At 37.7% G+C, this 20,804-nt stretch overlaps 1 protein-coding gene across 1 annotated transcript in view; it reads left to right on the top strand.

Annotated features, from left to right (window-relative positions):
• Nucleotides 1–3,411: 3,411 nt before the first annotated feature.
• The window catches only part of LOC126108377 (histone-lysine N-methyltransferase eggless-like), a 112,698-nt gene continuing 95,305 nt past the window's right edge, over nt 3,412–20,804 (top strand). Inside the window, exons 1-5 of the mRNA XM_049913590.1 lie at nt 3,412–3,462; nt 3,541–3,749; nt 7,775–7,974; nt 16,051–16,232; nt 16,466–16,529. Of these exons, the coding sequence (XP_049769547.1) occupies nt 3,412–3,462; nt 3,541–3,749; nt 7,775–7,974; nt 16,051–16,232; nt 16,466–16,529 (706 nt within the window). The remainder of the gene's footprint in view (nt 3,463–3,540; nt 3,750–7,774; nt 7,975–16,050; nt 16,233–16,465; nt 16,530–20,804) is intronic.

The following is a 20,804-nucleotide window of genomic DNA, read 5'->3' on the forward strand; positions in this document are numbered from 1 at the left end:
GAAATGCTGTAATTTCACATCTTACATAGAGGAGACAGGTGAATAATGTACAAACGCAGTGCAAAAAATTATAAAAACCATAAATTTTGTCTTCCCTTGAAATCTATCAGGTCAGGCAACAGTCAAGACTAGTGTGACTTGTAGGAACCAATTGACCTGGTGCACTTTGTCTAATACTTCAGCCCTGCTATCCAGGAATGGCAAGCAGGCCTTCTCAAGGCATTCAGTCACATCACATATCAGCATGTTGCCATACTGGCAACACAGCATTGTGTACAGATGCAGATAAAGCAACTGTGGTCAGTGATGACTGAGTAAAGTGAATTTCAAGACTCTGCATCAAGTTGGGACACTTTCAGAAATCTCATACAGCAGCACTTTCAGAAGATTTTGTTCTCATCATAATATAATCTATAGGCTGTTGGTTGTGTGTGGTCATATTCAACCTATAAATTTTATGACCATTATAGGTTGAGAAAAGATGACAACAGCTCACTAATTTTGATGATGCTATTCTGAATTTATAATGGACCTGCTCTTCAGATTCCCTCCATGGTGTGCAGTACCAACAGGCAAAAAACTTCACTGTAAATTAAATGCCATTAAAAAGAGTGAGCTGTACAAAGTCAGAGGGAACCATACATAAAATATCCTAGTAAATGATGTGACATGTTATCTCAACAAAAATAAGGCAAAATAATTGAGTAGAAAATGACAGATGTGCAACCACCAAATCTTTACATAGGTATTTCAGTGTACTACTCATGACAAACTGTTCACATGCTTAACTCATTATTTGTGCTTATAACTTACTGATGTTGGGTTGCTCCCATGAACTTCATGATGGATATAAACTGAAAGTTGGTTTTTTACTTATGCCACTGAAAGTTAAGAGAGCATTAAATGTGATGGTCTTGTGATTTGTTGGTGTCATAGTCAATACAAAATCTTTGTTGGTATCTTCCATATAGATTTAAATCATGATGATTAAGTTGCTCATAACAGTCACAGATAAGTCATAGTTCAGTGCATTATTAATTCAAATAACACCTGAAACCCATGATCAGTTTTGAAATATTGAGCATTCTGTGCCCATACTTCTTATTTGTGCAGATGTCTATGTGTATAATTGCCAAGTGTATTGATAAGGATCTTTTGTAAATATGGTCTATGTATTTTTCTTTATGTGGCATGTTCTCTTTATATGAGGATATCCTCATTATGTATCTGTGAAAACGATAAGTGTATCTATTAAGAAATAAAATGGAAAGGAAACCATTTACCCATAGCTGCCTGATGTATGGTACATGTTGTTGTATACTGTTGTTACAACAGTAAAATAGCATAATATTCCAATAAGTTTCAGGGTAAACAAATATTTACAATTTGATTTGGTTCACTTCTTTTTGTTTTCATTAAAATGTGATAACGTAGTAGGCAGCACAGAAAATTTTGAACTCACTCTCATTTTTGTGGTTGTGAAACAAATTTGTGGTTTTCAGATTTTGTGATTACTTTATTATCTCTTGCTGTTTTGTTTGATTCAGACATCAGAGGTGGTGATGGTGGTGGTAATGGTAATGATAATGATAATGCCCTCACTGCAGATATCAGACTTTTCAGTGTTATTAACCTGTTTTGGGTGCACAAATCAGATCTACATACATGTAAATGTTAGGCAGTTTCCTCTCAACACCCAATGAGACACTTTTGCATGCCACTTTATTAACAAAGATTGTTATTTTTATCAAATTTTCCATTACTCATTAAGTATTTCAGTGTTAAGGGAGGCATAGTCCATCTTAGCAACCAAATTAAAGGCTGTTTGTGTTTGTCATATGTTCTTCACTTATTTTATGTCTGAAACATCTTAATTGGCCTCTAATACATGTTTGTTCTATGTGCATAATAAATTCATTATGCAGTAATTACAAAAATGTTACTATATACCAGTCTTTTCTTGTTACTCTTTTGCTTTTCAGGTTAGAAACAACTTGTGCAGCAAAATTTTCATGAGGTTAAATTATCATTTGGTGTTACTTACACTTTCTGATGGTGTCAAGCTATATGTGTATTTGTGTGTGTGTGTGTGTGTGTGTGTGTGTGTGTGTGTGTGTGTGTGTGTGTTTACAATGTGTAGTGTTGTCGACTTTCAGGTGTTGGGCAGAGGCAGAATGGCTATTGTCATATTTCCATCTTCTTATATTTTCATTAGATCTAGTTTTGAAATGTCTGCCTTCATGGTTCATACAACATGGCCTGCAATGAAGGTTACGATGTAATACAAATACTGAAAGAAAAATCCAACCAAGATTTTAATTGTGATTCTTCAGTTTCTCCCAGCATATTTGTCGCTCGAACAGTCCACGGGTATACTGCTGGTTCATAGTGTCCAACGGGCACAGTATTTTGGCGATCAGACATGTCACCATCGTCTGGTGCGCTGACGAACTGAGCTCCTTAGGGCAAGCGGTCAATTTAAATCCTCTCCCCCCGCAGGCCACTCTCTTTGCCGTCCGCGCCCGCGCGCCTGTGGTTGCTTAGACGTGGGTGTCAGAATCTGTCGTAGCATCTGTGTGCTTGCTACATCCGCCCTGGTTGCCAGTTCGTACTTCTTGCTGAGAGTCCTCTTAATTTCATTCAATGCCGGGTCCCAAGCCTTGCTGAGATTGTAGCCACGATCTGGTTTGAGATGAATATATTTGTTTATATATATCACAATAGTATCGATCATTTCCATGTTAATTATCTTGAGGAATCCAGAAATCTCAGCTGCTACATCCCTGGCAATAGCCTAGGGTCCAGGAAAAATTTTTACAATATTTTTCCTTCTCGCTTTGCTAGTGGTAGAGCTAGTACTTTTCATCCATTTACAAGTTTTATCTCTTCCCACCAACCAATCCCCAATAGAACCTGGTTGACAATTATTGTCTTCATTTTAATCTGACTCGTACTCCTGTTCACTTTCAGTGTCATGGTCACTATGGGTAATTACCTTCACTTCGTCATCAGTATCATCATCCAATATAGTGTCTGCATCTTTCATAAAATCTGGATCTTCATTCAAGAGCCATTTGAGTTCCTCATTAGTTAAACACTTTCTTGTCCTTAAATAAAAATTTATATTGAACACAGGCCATATGAACATCATAAGCAAAATAACCGCTATGTTCGAAGATGTAAAAACAGTTCTTACATGACCAGTCGCACGGTGCACTTTTACGTAGTAAATTCATCTTTACCTTAATCCATCTTATTTTTAAAAATGCAAGTGAAAGTAAACAATGGAAATATCACTCTGTGCTGTTGAAGTCTCCAAATTTTATGCCAGTAAATAGATATTTGTTGTAAAAATATGGTGCTGTCATTGACTAAACCCAGGACACTCCTGAGGCTAATACTTTTAAGGGAATGTCTATGATATGCTTATGTAACTCTTGTTTGTCATTATCAGAAGTGATGGTTAGGCTATTTCACAGTGATTTTATTAAGGCTGTATACTGTCATGCTTGCTACATGTGATAGTATGTTTTGTTTTAGACATTGTACACAGTGGAGTTCCTGAATTCTAAAAACAACACGAAGAAAATAAAAAAAGTTTCAAGCTTTCAGCTAGCTTATACCAAGGTGCAAGATTTTCGTTTTTCTGTTGGTCATCGCATTATCTCTATTTTCCGGGATGGAATTTCAGATGAAGAGTATTATCCTGGTGTGATTGCAGAACCACCAAAGTCCATAAATAGTTACAGGTGAGTTTCATTGATTAATGAGTGTAAGATTATTTCATGGCAGAATCAATTTGTGATTTTTATTAATTGTGCCTCAAATTTTAAAAAGACAAGAGAGGTTTATGGATAAAATGTTTCTTAACAGTGGAAGGTGTTGTATATTCATGTGTGTACAATATCAGTAGTTTAAAATACAAGATGGAAAATAATATGTATCTTCTCTTTTGTAGGTCTTTTTCGTTGGAGTTCCATGAGGTACCTTTGTAATACACACCTTCCACAACTACACTTAATAGCTTATCTTATAAGCACTTATCTCTTAATGCTTCAAATACACACATTAAAAAAATGAAAAGAACTTATAGGTGCCAAAAGTAGTTATTAATGGTCAGATACTAAAAAGTGTATAAAATCCTTAGAGCATTCAGATGCATGACAAACTGAGGTGGCATGAGCACCTAGACAAGTTAAGCAAAAATTTCTTTCTGCATCTACACCTATATCCCACAAATCACAGTGAATGGTAGATGGCATTTTGTGTCCTCCTCCTTTTCCTGTTCCAGTAGTGAATGGGTCACTCAAAGAATGTTTGTTGGTAGCCTCTATGTGAGCTCAAATCTCTCAAATTTTACCTCCATTTTTTTTTTTTTTTTTTTTTTTTTTTTTTTTTTTTTTTTTTTTTTTTTTTTTTTGCAAGATGTACACAGGAGGAAGCAATGTATCAGTTGATTCATTGAGGAACATACACTCTTGGAACTTTAACAGTAAATCATGCCATTGTCTGTCTTGAAGTATCACTAAGACACTTTTGTGCTTACTAAATGAACCTCTAACAAATGTGTTGAATCTTCTGTACTTCCTGTATCAATCCTATCTACTACAGATCCAAGGCTGACAAGCAGTATGTTATGTTCTTGACTAAGCATGATATTTTTACATTATATATATTGTACTATATGTGTAGTGATCTTCCTGGTACTGGGCTGTACATATGCAGTGTGAAGCAATTTGTTACATTGATGAAAAACATATTGTATAAATTCAAAAATGCAAGATCCAATGATAACAACATCGTTCAGTCAAAACAAGTCATCCAGTAAAATGCACTTTTCTTTTTAGCAATCTTGACTTGTGAAGTATTCATAAAACGCATGCACACACACACACACACACACACACACACACACACACGATAAGTGGAAGGAACTTCATTATGCTTCTTTTGTTTCCTATCATACACTAATTTTTTATTTAGGTATTTCCTAACAAAATTAGATAAAATACTGTTCAAAGAAACTCCTATCTTTCTTTCACAATTCTTACTCTATGTAGAATTTCTAGCCTGAACAGTATAAATGTATTTTTCTTTGTTCTGTCTTTTTATTTCTTTTCTTTTAATGAAAACACTCACCTTTCACACTGTATTTCCTCTTGAGACAAAAAAAATTATGGGTGGCTGATAGATTTCTGCCATCAACCAGTATTAGTATTATTATCTTCTCTAAGCCTAGAATAATTTTCCTGCCTGTTGCATATCTCAGTTTTATGAGCATTGCTCATGTCACCACACAATACTAAGAACTTGTAGCCATATTTATATACTTTGCCTTTCATACATATTTTTCTGTGATGTCTTGCTTTTTTTTATACACTGATGAGCCACCATGAGACTGAATGCAGCCGATGGCATTGTAGGCACTGTGAAGAAAATGTATAAGTGCAGCAGAGACAAAGTGGGAATCATTACAATGATGATACAGTGTGAAAACAGGGCAGTGCACTGAGTACGGGCAATAACAATTTGAATTAAGACAGGTAGCTCCTCAGGGCATAGAGTTGGTGTTTAAGGGCATCCAGGTACATTTAAAAGTAGACTGTAAGGTGTTCAGCTGTGCCTAAGTGCTGCTCAGCACATCCCCTATGTGATGAGGAGCTGTCTGTCTTACTTAATTCATATTGCTATTCTTATTCTGTTCCATATTTTCCATTGTTCGCTGAATGACAGATTGTAATGGGTCAGTACCTGGGAATGAGCATCTCAGTCATGGCAAAACTGGTTGGCTGCTTACACACTACTGCCATGAGTTTGTATGGAAAGTTGTTGAAAGACAAGGTGATGGATGTCCACATCTCATAGCAGAATGTGGGAGCCAGAGGCTGGCCCACTCTGTAGAGCAGCGGCCTTCTGTTGCAGACCTGATGACAGTACAATGCTAGCACAGTAACAAGTGCTTTAGAGCGTACTATTATGTCCATAGTGTCGAATGCTGGGCTCCACAACAGATGGCCCCTGTGTGTTGCTGTGACATCATCAATTAAGATTACAGTGGACACAGGGTCATCGAGATTGGTCTGTGGATCAAAGGAAATATATCATCTGGTAGAATGAATCATGTTTCTTGTTACACCAGATGAATGGTTGTGTCCAGATTTTCTGTCATCCAGATGGACAGCTCCTCTAAACATGCACAGTCCCATGGTTGCAAGCTTTTGGAGGCAGTAGCATGCCGTGCTGTGTGGTACATTCACCTGCTCTTCCATGGTGGACTCGTGGTAATGGTGAAAAGCAGCACATCAGATGTGGACTAATTAAACAGTATTGCAAAACTGTGTGTGTGTGTGTGTGTGTGTGTGTGTGTGTGTGTGTGTGTGTGTGTGTGTGTGTGTGTGTGTGAGTATTGCAAAACTGTGTGTGTGTGTGTGTGTGTGTGTGTGTGTGTGTGTGTGTGTGTGTGTGAGAGAGAGAGAGAGAGAGAGAGAGAGAGAGAGAGAGAGAGAGAGAGAGAATTAAAACTTGGTTAGAGAGAGAGAATTAAAACTTGGTTGGCAAGGTTTTGCAGTCGGGATGTGAGCAAGCAGCCTGAGTGCTTTGAACAATGTGTTTAGAAATATTGTCATGTTGGAGTTACATGAGTTTTTTGCAGTCATTCCTCCTCTTCTGTTTGATTACAGGGCACAGGTTTTGTTAGATTTTAGTAATACTTCACGTTAATGGCCTGTCCCTTTCTTACATGGTGAATCGGAATGATACTTCAGCAGCTTATAAAGACACCATCAGCTTCCTGAAAAGGGACTGCAGCTTTGCCTTGTTTGGTGTAGGGAACCTGTGTGTCTCCATTGTTTGTGCCTTTCATTTCTGGGTTGTAGTGGTGAACACAAAATTCATCCTTTGTGATTATTATTGAAAAACATTGTCAATTCTTCTGTTGGAGACTACGTATTGTGTTTACTTCCTTCATCTCATTCTCAACTGATGTGCAGATTTACCAACATATGAGGTGTGAATGTCCATCAGATTTGTGGGGATTTAGTTTATTTTCACTGTGAGAAGCACGTAAGAGTGCCCACAGTTCAATGACACCTATTTTTCTCCCTCATCTCTTGCTCACAAAAACATTATGTAACATTTTATGTTCAATAAATCAGTTTGAAACACAGTATTTCACATGAGATCATATAAATAGGAAATATTGGTGCACACATTTGCTGATGTGCAATATTCTCAAATAAATTCACGTACATTGACGTATATGCCAAATTTTCTACTCTTTGGTAACAAAGTGCACATAAAAACACACTGCAATACTATCATTTTATCTGCTTCATAATTAATTACTGTGAGCCAAAAATACCATGTGAACTGTATCAAAGATATGGCGTGGCAATGTTGAACAAGTTGTCAGCAGTTTGTTTAAACTGTCTGCAATATAAAATCTTTGCACATTTCTGAAGCAGACCATGAAGCACCTTTTTCTGTTCTGTCCAACACTCTCCACCCCCTGCCTCTACTTGTTTTGTGTTGAAAGAAAAAAATGTGAGAATCTGAAGATGAAAGAAATTTATCACAATGAGACAAAATTATTATAAGTTTAGAGTGTGGATTAAATGAAATATTGTAATTTACATCCATTTTAGCTACTGGTTAGTGGGAAATAGCAAAGTTTGTATAGATTTGGAAAAAAATTTCAAAAATGCTCTTATTGATGACCTGATGACGCAGATGTATTGTCATAGAAGCTGTCTTGTTTAATTGTATCAATTTACAGGTATCTAATATTTTTTGATAATGGTGGCTGTCTGTATGTGAAACATGAAGATATACGTCTTGTTGTGGAAAGTTCTCCAAGTGTGTGGGAAGATGTTCATATGGAGATTCGATATTTTGTTAAGAATTATCTGGAGAAGTACCCAGAGAGAGCTTTGCTTAAGGTGCAAGGAGGACAGTATGTCAGTACTGAGTGGAATGGTAAGTAATCCTGAGGTCAGCAATATTTTTATCTCTTGATGTTGTTATTATTGTTGTTACTACTACTACTACTACTACTACTGCTACTGCTACCACCACCACCACCACCACCACCACCACCACCACCACCATTACTTCTAACAACTAAAAGACGTGACCCTAACATACCCTATAAGTCCAGAAAGCTTTGAGATTGGGTTAATAAAAAACAAATAAGTAGTAATGCTTCAGATGTTCTACACAGTCTCCTCCACTTTTGAGACCAAGTGGGGTAGAGCAGTGGTTGGCACACTGTTCTCACATCTGCCCATCTTCACTCACATTTTCTGTGATTTCCTTGAATCACTGAACCCAAATACATGGATGGTTCCATCAAAAGAACATGGCCACTTTCTTCTGCATCCACACATATATTCTGTAAGCACACCTTACAGTGTGTGGCAGCGGGTACCATGTACTACTAGTCATTACCTCCCCTGTTCCATGTTCCACTTGCAAATAGAGTGAGGAAAAATTGAATGTATGTATGCCTCCGTAGGAGCTCTAATTTCATGTATCTTATTTTCACAGTCCTCACACACAGGGTATGTTGGTGGTAGTAGAATTGTTCATCAGTCAGCTTCAAATGCTAGTTCTCTAAAGCTTCTCAATAGTGTTCCCCAAAAAGAATGTCATCTTTCCTCCAGGGATGGTAAGGATCCCAAACACTCAGATAGTACTCAAGAGTAGGTTGCACCATTGCCCTATATGCAGTCTCTCTTACAGGTGAACCACTCTTTCCTAAAATACTCCCAATAAACCAAAGCCGACCGTGCACCTTCCCTACTGTAGTTCTCACATGATTGTTCCATTTTGTACTGCTTTGCAACATTACAACTGTGCCAAACTGGATGCTGCTAATACTGTATCCAAACATTACAGGTTTGTTCATCATACCCATCCACATTAATTTACATTTTCCCACGTTTAGAACTAGCAACTATTCATCACACCAACTAGAAGTTTTGTCTAAGTCATCTTATATCTACCTACAGTCGCTCAACTTTCACGCCTTACCATATATGACAGCAGATTGCAGTCTGCCCTGTCCACCAAAGCATTTATGTATATAGAGAACAACAGCACTCCTGACACACTTGCCTGAGGCCCTCCTGGTGATGCCATTGTCTCTGATGAGCTCTTACCATCAAGGACAATTTACTGGGTTCTGTTACTTAAGAAGTCTTCGAGCCAGTCACATTTCTGTGAACTTACTCCTCCTCCATCCTTCCTTAATCCGATCTTGTGCTCTGTCTCTGATGGCCTGTTGTTGATGGGATGTTAAACACTAATCTCCTCCTCCTCCTCCCACATTTGAGTGCTATACACAGCATGTTCATATAACCATGGGAAAGGAGCTGTCAGAAAAGTCAATCTTTGGGATGATGATCCTCCCACACATCACAGTCACATCTTTGTATTGATAGCACCAAGTCTTATCACCTGCTAGGGTTTTTTTCCAGAAAAGAATTTCCCATATTTTTAATTTCAATCAAGTTGCAGCAGAAGTTCATGCACCATTTTTGTTCAGAAGACAGGATGTGCAAGACAAATCATGCACACACTCTGCTGTTCTTCAAAACATTCTGGAGAATTTCTTAACCACTTTATTTAGAAATGCTCAGTTCATTGTTCCATTGTGGTTTTTGACACAACATTGCTGACTCACTAAAGCCACACATCCACTACTTAACACTATTTGCTCACAACTGACTGATACAATGCACATTTGTGTTTTATGGTTATTAGTTCAAACTGACACTGTAGTTTCTGCACAGATGTTGCATATATGTGAGGAATCGAGTCATTCTCGGAACTTTTGCACGGACAGTGTGCAAGTAATAGTCAACAAGCTGCATCCAGTTACCTATTTTATTATTTTGTTATTTTTTTAATCCACACTTGTACCTTTATTTTTGAACAAATGTATAATCTTTCTTATCTAACTTCCAGCTAACATCTTGTGCTGTTGACACTCTCACTTGCTCTATACATAAGTCATAACTTCCAACACTTATTATTATTATTTATTTTTGTTACAGTTATATATGTTCCAGAATTGTAATGAGGGTTGAGAACATTGTAGTTTTTGAAATAAACTTTTTTTTTTTTTTTTCAAAACACTTGAGTACATATTACACTAATGTTTTATTATATGAAGGGTACCAAGCATGATTAGAATGAGGAGATTGTAGGAAGCATCTAATTAAATTGTTTCATTGTGGTGAATATAGTTCCATACATCAGAATATGGAAGAGCATTGTTATTCACAAATAAGTAACAGTCTTGTGACACTTCCACCTCAGTGGAAAGCAATATACTGTGGCTGTTTCTTGACTTGATACAGTAAAACATTCACAGTTGTAATACTGTCATTGTAGGTTGAGGCACAGCTCAAATCTGCAGATTAATCAGATTCGACAAATGCTTCAATCTAGCACAGAACAATTTTATCATTTTTAAAATGACCAAAAAGGAAAAGGTTTCTTCTGGCTCATTTTATTCAATGCATCCTTCAGTCTAGTATGAACCATTTTATGGTTTTTTAGTATGTTGTAGATGCAAAATTGTAAGATAATCTGGAGATGCTCCATGAAGGCAGAACTTGTTAATTAAAGAATAAACTGTTACCAAGACGTTTTTAATTCAAATAATAAGAACTATTTCAGAATATGATCAAATCTTCGATGTCATAAATGGTGATTGGTTAAGCAGAAGAAAGTGCATAAAATTATGAAATCAATGGACTAAATACACCATGGGCAATGGAAAAGTAAGGAAATGGCTAATTTTATCACTTGACCCCATGCCATTGCTTTGCATTGCTGAATCAAACACTGCCAAAGAGATTTGGGGTAAGCTATATAAGATTTATGATGTTCACTCACCTAAAAGCACCGACATGCATAGACAAAGATTTGATAACATCCTGTGAGAAGTATCGGGTTGAATATACAAGGCCATCAAGCCAAATTTGGTAAAGTACAAACTCAACTTTCTGTGTTAGGAAAGCTTATCAGTGATGGTGACCTTTGTGCACAATTTTGTAAACACTGCCCAAAGATTGTGATTACATTTATATTGCGGTGCGTGATTTATGTGCTGAAGAGAAAATGTGGAATGAGTTACGAAAACAGTGTATCAATTATGAACTGAGAAAAACAATCACCATGATAAAAGTGTTGATACAGAAATTATGTCAAAAATGAAGGTTAACGAACAGCAACAAAGACACAATTGAACTTCATCTGAAGGAATGTAAACACAAAATGCCTCTCATCAAAGAAAGTAGGTTACTTATCAAAACATTGTCAAATGAGTTTGGTTTGTTTTAAGTATAAGAAGAAGGGTCATTAATCAAATGAGTGTTCTAGGAGAGCTGAATCAAAAGACTTTGCTATGTTATCAACTAGTGCAAAGTTCAAGAAGTTGTAGCCGCACAGATACTCCAGAAATTGAGAAAAAGTTTTAATCATGAGATCCAATAATTTTCCTGTGGATATAAACAAAATGGTTTGTGATGAGTGGTTCATTGACAGTGGTGTGACACGTCACAAAACAAATCATTAAGATTGCTACACTACATATCAACCATTTGGAACGTCAAGAGAATGGATGGTGCCAAAAAGTGGTGTACAAATTGGAGCATTTGGTACAGGTTGAATTGATACAGAAGTATTCAGTAGTCAGAAATGTAAAGTGTGATCGTTTGAAGATGTTTGTTTTGCCCAAATGAATCCTGCAACTTATTTTCTGTTAAGAATGCTGAACAAAAAGGAATAAGTTAAATAATTGAAAATGATGGTAAGTCATGGGTATTTTTCAAAAACAATATTGCAATTGTTATTGCTGCATCCAGTGGCAATCATCAAGTTGTTGTTGCTGAAACTGCAAATACCTAACAGGAAGGGCATGACAAAATGGGTCATCAAAATAAATGGTATGTGAACCAGTTTCTAAAGGATCATGGTATGAAGGTGATGGCTAATAGCAATTTTTGTGAGGGGTACCTCTATGGTAAACATCATTGGCTGGCATTAGGTGTAAGAATGCAGAAACCTAGTAAAGATAGAGAATTAGTTTATGCAGATGTTTGCAGACCAGTGGTACTTTGGGTTTATTAAGAATAATTTTTCCTGTTTCCGGAAATGTACCATTTGCAACACAAAGATGAAATTAATGAAAAGTAATCACTGTTTATTAAAATAATAAAGACTCAAGTTGAAATTATTGTGAAATAATTGTGTATAGACTGGAAAATCATTAATTCCTCATGTGTTTGAATTAACTGAATTTAGATTTTTGGTGCTAATCAGAAGAAAATACATCACCGTACATTGAGAGAAAATAACTGCCCAAGTAGGCCTAACAGTGGTGCATAACTCAATTACAGTGCATGCCTATCTGTTAAAACTGTGTCTTCAGTGTCTATCCACACATACCTGACCTCTTAAAATTATCTGCCCTGCTAATGCACCACAACCCTGGGAGAGGTTGCTACACCGATAAATGAAGAGCAAACAAATCTGGTAAAATATTAATGTATTGTTGAGTCCCTGTGCCCTCCAAGTTGGTAGGTGTATATTTATTACGTCAATTGTGCAAAATTACAAGTACATTCATCAGAATTCTTGGAGGACACATGACGATATCTTCTTCCAATCAACAGTGCACTGCTGCTCTGAATGAAACAGTTATGCATGTATGAGTTTACAATCCTACCCTGCCACAACCTTGCTGTACGGTATGGCATATGATTTATGCTCTCTGCCTCATGGGACTCAAGACAATAATTTAGGATCTGCTGGTAATAATTAACACACTATCATCCAAGACACACAAAAATTGAATGAAATTTTCACTCTGCAGTGGAGTGTGCGCTGATATGAAACTTCCTGGCAGATTAAAACTGTGTGCCGGACCGAGACTCGAACTCGGGACCTTTGCCTTTCGCGGGCAAGTGCTCTACCGACTGGGCTACCCAAGCACAACTCACGCCGCGTCCTCACAGCTTTAATTCCACCAGTACCTCGTCTCCTACCTTCCAAACTTCACAGAAGCTCTCCTGCGAACCTTGCAGAACTAGCACTCCTGGAAGAAAGGCTATTGCCGAGACATGGCTTAGCCACGGCCTGGGGGATGTTTCTAGAATGAAATTTTCACTCTACAGCAGAGTGTGCGCTGATATGAAACTTCCTGGCAGATTAAAACTGTGTGCAGGACCGAGACTCGAACTCGGGACCTTTGCCTTTCGCGGGCAAGTGCTCTACCAACTGAGCTACCCAAGCACGACTCACGCTCTGTCCTCACAGCTTTACTTCTGCCAGTACCTCGCCTCCTACCTTCCAAACTTTACAGAAGCTCTCCTGCGAACCTTCATCTGTAAAGTTTGGAAGGTAGGAGGCGAGGTACTGGCGGAAGTAAAGCTGTTAGGATGGGGCGTGAGTCGTGCTTGGGTAGCTCCGTTGGTAGAGCACATGCCCGCGAAAGGCTGAGTTTGAGTCTTGGCCGGCACACAGTTTTAATCTGCCAGGAAGTTTCACACAAAAATAATCTGAACCCACCATTGGGACCAAGAATCATCAGCTACAGAATAGTCACCACACTGATGCAGTAAGCAACTAGAGAGGCCACATCTTCCCACATATCAACATGAGATGTAGTTAGGGCATATTGCACAGCCTAACCTTTCTCCATTAAATACTATTGTCTAAGTCTCTGTTGATTGTCACGAATCAAAATATGCTTAAACACCACCAATGAAATTCACTGCCTTTGATTAAATGTTGTTAACTCAGCACAACCAGAAACAAAGCTTATTCTGTCATAGAGATCGCGGTGCCATTTGTCACAAGTCTCACATCCAGCATGTTCTCTCAAGCAATGGCAGGCCACCCCCACTGTGCTAACATTTTCAGTCTGCAATCCACTTTAAGTCTATAACACTTCTCATAATATAGTGGACTAACACAATGACTTCAGTGGGGACACACTCAGAATAATATGTGATACAGTTTCTCCTACCTCCAAACCATGACAATGTGTAATTTTATGATGGACTATTTTTCCTTTCCCATCTGCACTGCCTTGGACAATTCTGGCAGATCATAGCTAAGGGGATGTCCATCCCTGCAAACTAAAGGGTATCTTTATTTTTTGCCCTGCTTATATTTTTATGCCAGAGGTCCACACCTGACATCACACTCCAAACACCCGCCATGCTGAATTGCATTTTTTGTGCATGCCTATACTCTCCTCCATGACAGTGGCTTCTTGTGACTGCTGCCACTTACCAAGAATTTGGATTATAAAGCTTGATCAAAAGTCAAGTATCTTGTGAATCCAAACTTGGATCATATGATTTTCACCAGGTTTACTTTAATAAAAATCCGCATCCATATACATAGCTTTCCACCTGCTTCCTTCTCTTAGTCGTTGTTTTAATCCACCACCTTATGAGCTCTGAGAGGAGTGTATGCAGTGAGATGGCATGTCTCAAGATGCTGGCAACGATTTCCATAATGAAAATGTATGTTAGTTTGCTGACTCAGTTGGACTGAAATGCCCAATTACTGCACCAACACTTCTGAACAGACTGGAGCTACTGAACAGGAATCCTACATGAGATGGCACATTATCAACTCTGCTCTGCTGAATACCTACCAAAAGTACTGTGGGGTGAGCTATTTTAATTAAAGTATACACTCTGAATCACACTGGTCACATGAAAATTAAAGGTAAAACTTCAATTGAAATATTTTCAAGAAAAGAGGTCATTTTATAATTTTGTGATATTTAAAATGGAATGCTATGCTTGGATTCCTACATGTGAATGGAAGAACTCGACTGAACATGAAAATGTCATTTTTGGAGAGGATAGTCAGTGGAACTGTATGAATTAAAATGTAACCATGAGTGACAAAAGGGTTAGCAACCATTTGTATGAAACTGAGAGAAAGTGAAGCCTTTTGAGCAAGAATGAAGCTTATTTATGAAACATTAAAGAATTGTAAAGGATCAGTGCAGACAGAAAATTCTGAAGAATGATAGAAAGCAATGGAGAAACGCTCTGAAGAAAAAGAAAACATGGAAACTAAGTTACAAAACTAAAACAAAAAAGGTGATTAAAGATTGATGGGCTTTTGCCACAAAATTAAATGGTTCTGTATAAGGCTTGGTTGGTAGCGAAAGGATATACCCATCATTTTGGAATATATCATGTTCACACATTTAGGTCTGCAGCAAGCTCGAGGTGATGAGGGCCGTGTTCAATGTTGCAATTCAACATGACGGATGTATATGGAAAATTGATGTAAGAGCAGCCTTTGTTAGTGGTATTTTGAAGGATGTAATCTGCATGTATCAGAATGTTTTAAAGTTAATACAAGATGTGTATGTAAATTACTCCAGAATATGTATGGTTTAAAGCAAGCATCAAAATACTGGGTGAATGCCTTGTTCAGTTTCTTACTGAATAGAATTTATGGAAGACCTGTTCAGACCCAGTGACATTCTAGTCAAGCATCATGGAGATCCAGTTATTTGGACAAGCCAATTAAAGCTCTTTCTTTAATGGAGGCATAGTATATGGCTTCAAATGTAGCTTTCAAATCTTTTGTGTAGATGCAAAGATACGGATGACAAAGGAGCTTGGTATTTTGTTGATTTCATTGTATATGTAATACATTATGGGAGAGTCTGAAAGTACAGTATTTTTAATGGTGTTTTATATGTATAGGTGTATTAATTATCTTTGAAGGGCGTAATTTGTCTTTTAGAAGCTTCTTTGGTTGAGTTCAGTAGTGGTGTTTGTTGTACTTTGATGGTTTTGACATATTCTTCCACTATCATCATACTTTTTTCATGTTTCAAATCAATGTTTTGCTGCAAAACAGCATTTGTTGTTTTATCAACAAATTTTAATATGAATGTGCTGTTTTAAATGTGAATAAATTGTAATATTTTATGCTTTATATTTTCATGAATGTGTATTTTAAGCTTTATATTTTCATGAATGTGTATTTTAAAAATTTCAGGGAGTTGGTACAATGCAAAAGTTTTAGCAGTAAATGCCTCTCTTGCTCAAATGTCTTTCCCACCTAGTGGGAAACATGTAGAATGGATCTACAGGGGATCTGCCCGCTTTTATCCACTTTTTGAGGCACATAATAGGACTTCTAAGGAGCAGTTTGCACGCTCAAAATTGTTTACAAGAAAGGTAGGAAGTGTATTCTTCCTACTTCTGTTTATCTTTCAGATCCTAAATATTGTAAATATGCTAAATTTGAGGTGTTACAGTCATTGTAGTAATACAGAAGATGATTAATTGTATGTTGCCATATGTAGCCATTAATTATTATCAAGCTTAAACTTATAAGGTGTTTGTAAGAGAAAGGTGCTATATATTATTTAACATCCTTTGATCATTTTCTATAATATTTTTTTGTTTAGCGAGGTGATCCTTATATTCAGTACACCCTGGAAGAGGAAGAACAATTGGACAGAGAGATAAAAGGTATACCTAACCTTTTTCATACACACAAAAGTAAGAAAATGTCAGTATACTACTCACTTCATTAAGTTTACTCCATTATATTTATGTTATTTGGTGGCATATTCCTTTCTACAGTTGTGACATTATTATTAACTTTAGCATAACAATGTCTGATGGAAATAGAATACTAATGTGTATGCAGTTCTGGACAAAATTCCTGAGATTGTTTCTATATCGTGGGTGAATGCAGCCTTGGCTACATATTGCAAGGAAAGATGACCATACTTAAGTTAAATGTGGGGGTGATAAAAAGCTCTTAAAATGGTACAATTTGCAAAGCTAAGTGTCCATACGTACCTTTTCATTAAGTTGTACAATGAGCACTATGGGAATACTATTTACCATCTGTTGTGCAAACCAGTATGTAAAGTGAATGGCCGTAGTAATTTCATGGTCATGACCATTAACAACTAGCAAAATATTGTCCCTCATTGCCAACAAGCAGTTCATAGTTACTGCATCTGTTATGCTCTCACTTTCACTGTGCAGCAGCAGATAATTTGGCAGAGACACAAAATACAACTTGCCTTTGCATATTTATGTTGATACAAAATACAGTAACAGAGTGGTTATTCTTTGAATATCTTTTGAAAGTAGTCTACATCGTCTGGTATACAAATTTGAAAAATTCACACTACTAGCATTTCAAGCCCTTTGTCTACATGTCTAATATAGGTGTTGAAGTAAACCTGAGCCAGCCATCTTCATTCATCTACCTGCAAGATGTTTCTTTGTGTTTTTGAGGAGTGTTCATCAGCACCCCTGCATTAATTGGTAACATTACTTAGAGAATATTTCACCCAACACTCATAAACTTGCAACATAGCCAGGCCCTTTGGGATATCTAATAGCCCGCTCTCCCTCCCATTTGCATTTACCTGATTTTAAAAATGTATGGAGGTAATCATCCTGGTTTTCATGCTTATATGGACTTTAGGTTTCTGTGTAACACGGGTGTGCACTTGCAATCTTCTGCATACGCCCAGGATCAGAACCAAGCCATGGCCTGCTGAAGTCTGTCTCACACTCTTCTGATCACTGTTGACATTCAGTTGAATCAGTCTGCCCCTTGCTGAACCTTTCCTTTATCAATACATACTGAACAGAAAAATCCAAGGAAGCTTTCCAGCTTATGATGTTCCATTCTTATGACAAATTTAAGTTGTGACTATCACCTATAAACAAGGACTGAATCATACCTTTCACTGAAACTGAAACTGAGCCAGTGGGACACTCTTTCACCTTGTAGGAAAGCTGTAGTGTCCTCTGTAAAGAGGAGGCAAGTACAAAAGGGCAAGGGTCAATTGACTGTCAACAGTTAAAATTTACACTGAGCAATGGTGCCACTTCGGGAAACGGCAGCAAGTGACAGGAAGAAACACTCGGTGCTCTCAAGTGTGTATGCCTCGAGGCCTCATTCAGCTTGTTTAAGGGGCTATTCTGGCAGCCATTGAGGGAACAGGGTGCAAAAACCTGCAGAGTGTGGTGCGTGCAGGAACAAACAATGTCTGTCAACTGGGCTCCAAGATCACATTTGGATAATTCCAGTGACTGGCAGAGAAGGTTGTGAGTTTCAAAGAGACTCACAGTTTCCAGCATTATCCCCAGAATCAGTTGTGGCCACCAGGTTCTGATTCAAGTGGAAGGACGGGACCAGAGACTTCGTGTTCTGTGACAAGCTAGGCTGAGATTTCCTGCACTTGCACCATAGGGTTGAGAACTGTAGGGCCTCTCTAAATGAGTCAGGTATGCACTACAATTAAGAGGCTGTTACCCAATAGCTGACTGTGTGTGGGCTGCACACAAGGATTTTTTTAGGTTAGGCAGCTGTCCATCCAGTCCAGATAACAAAGCCATAGGAGACCTAGTGGCATTACTGCAAGATCCATACAAATAACCCCACCCTTCCATAGACAACAGTATTAAAATCCTAATAGATAACTGCTGATGGATTTGCAGCAAAGTGCCAGAGTTTAAAGCTGCATACAAGATAAGACATTACAAGATTGTAAGACATTTCCAGGGGCAGATGTGGACTCTGACCACAATCTGTTGTTTATGAACTGTAGATTAAAACCAAAGAAACTGCAAAAAGGGGGCGGGGATCTAAGAAGATAGGACCTAGATAAACTAAAGAACCAGAGGTTGTAGAGGGTTTCAGAGAGAGCATTAGGGAACAGTTGACAAGAATAAGGAAAGAAATACAGTAGAAGAAGAATGTGTAGCTTTGAGAGATGAAATCGTGAAGGCAGCAGAAGATCAAGTAGGTAAAAAGATGAGGGCTAGTAAAAATCCTTGGATAACAGAAGAGATATTGAATTTAACTGATGAAAGGAGAAAATATAAAAATGCAGTAAATGAAGCTGGTGAAAGGGAATGCAAACCTCTCAAAAATGAGATCAACAGGAAGTGCAAAATGGCTAAGCAGGGATGGAAAGTGTCTTGAAAGGAGGATATGAGATGAGCATCAACAAAAGCAAAAGGAGTATAATGAAATGTAAGTGAATTAAATCAGGTGATGCTGAAGGAATTAGATTAGGAAATGAGACACTTAAAATAGCAAAACAGTTTTGCTATTTGGGAAGCAAAACAACTGAAGATGGTTGAAGTAGAGAGGATATAAAATGTAGACTGGCAATGGTAAGGAAAGCATTTCTGAAGAAGAGACGTTTGTTAACATCAAGTATAGATTTAAATGTCAGGAAATCTTTTCTGAAAGTATTTGTATGGAGTGTAGCCATGTATGCAAGTGAAACATGGATGTTAAATAGTTTAGACAAGAAGAGAATAGAAGCTTTCAAAATGTGGTGCTACAGAAGAATGCTGAAGATTAGATGAGTAGATCATGTAACTAATGAGGAAGTACTAAACAGGATTGGGGAGAAGAGAAATTTGTGGCACAACTTGACTAAAAGAAAGGATCGCTTGGTAGGACATGTTCTGAGGCATCAAGGGATCACCGATTTAGAATTGGAGGGCAGTGTGGAGGGTAAAAATTGTAGAGGGAGACCAAGAGATAAATACGCTATGAAAATTCAGTAGGATGTAGTTTGCAGTAGGTACCGGGAGGTGAAGAAGCTTGCATAGAATAGAGTAGCAGGGGGAGCTGCATCAACCCAATCTGTGGACTGAAGACCACAACAACAACAAGGTTGTTGGAGGCAAGACTAGGTTGATCATGAGACTCACCACCTGATGTAACCGAAAACTTTAGAGAAAACCTGAGTTCACTAATGTGTAAGTTCCCCCTCATACTGTAATTGCCTTCTCTGTAAACTATGTAGAACAGATTCGGAACTGTGCTCATGAGGGGGAATATATTACATCTAATGGCAACAAATTTACCTGATTTCTTTGAGGAGTCCACATCAAAACTGGGACAGTGACCACAAGGCAGTTGTGGCAATACTGTTTATCAAAGTACCAGAACAACTAAAACAAGTAGAAAGATTTGTTTGTTTACTAAACTAGATAAAAGAACAACAGTGTCATATCTCAGTGAGGGAACAGAAACTTTTACCACAGGACAGAATCATGTGGAGGAACTATGGCTCAAGTTGACCCTGCTTTGGATAGGTATGTACCCAGGAGAACAGGTCATGATGGGAGGGACCCACTATAGGGTACAGCCACGATGGGCAAACTTGTAAAAAAATAAAAAAAACAGAGACTACTGCATTATAAGTGTAAAACAAAGCATAGGACTACAGGTAGAGACCTGTTGAATGAAACATGATTAGCTGACAAGAGAACAATCTGTGAAGCCTTCAATAATTACCATAGCAGAATACACTGTCAGATAATCTTTCACAAAACCACAAAAAATTCTGGTCATATGTGAAGGCTGTTAGTGGCACTAAAGTTAGCATCCAGCCACTTGTGTATGAGATGGGAACTGAAATTGAGGGTAGCAAAACAAAAACATAAATATTAAACTATGTTGTCAAATGTTCCTCTCATGGCATTGAGAAACAGCTGAAATCATTAAAACTGAACAAAGCTCCAGGGCCCAATGGACGCCCTGTCAGATTATACACTGAATTAGCGACTGAGTTATCGCCTCTTTTAACTGCAGTCTATTGTGGATCCATTGAACAAAAACCCGTGCCTAGCAACTGAAAGAAATTCATATCTGTCCACAAGAAATGTAGTAGAAATGATCCACAAAATTGCTACCTGATATCCTTGACATAAATTTGTTCTAGAATCTTAACATATTCTGAGTTCAAATATAAT

The sequence above is a fragment of the Schistocerca cancellata genome, chromosome 11 (assembly GCF_023864275.1).
Source record: "Schistocerca cancellata isolate TAMUIC-IGC-003103 chromosome 11, iqSchCanc2.1, whole genome shotgun sequence".
NCBI lineage: Eukaryota > Metazoa > Arthropoda > Insecta > Orthoptera > Acrididae > Schistocerca > Schistocerca cancellata.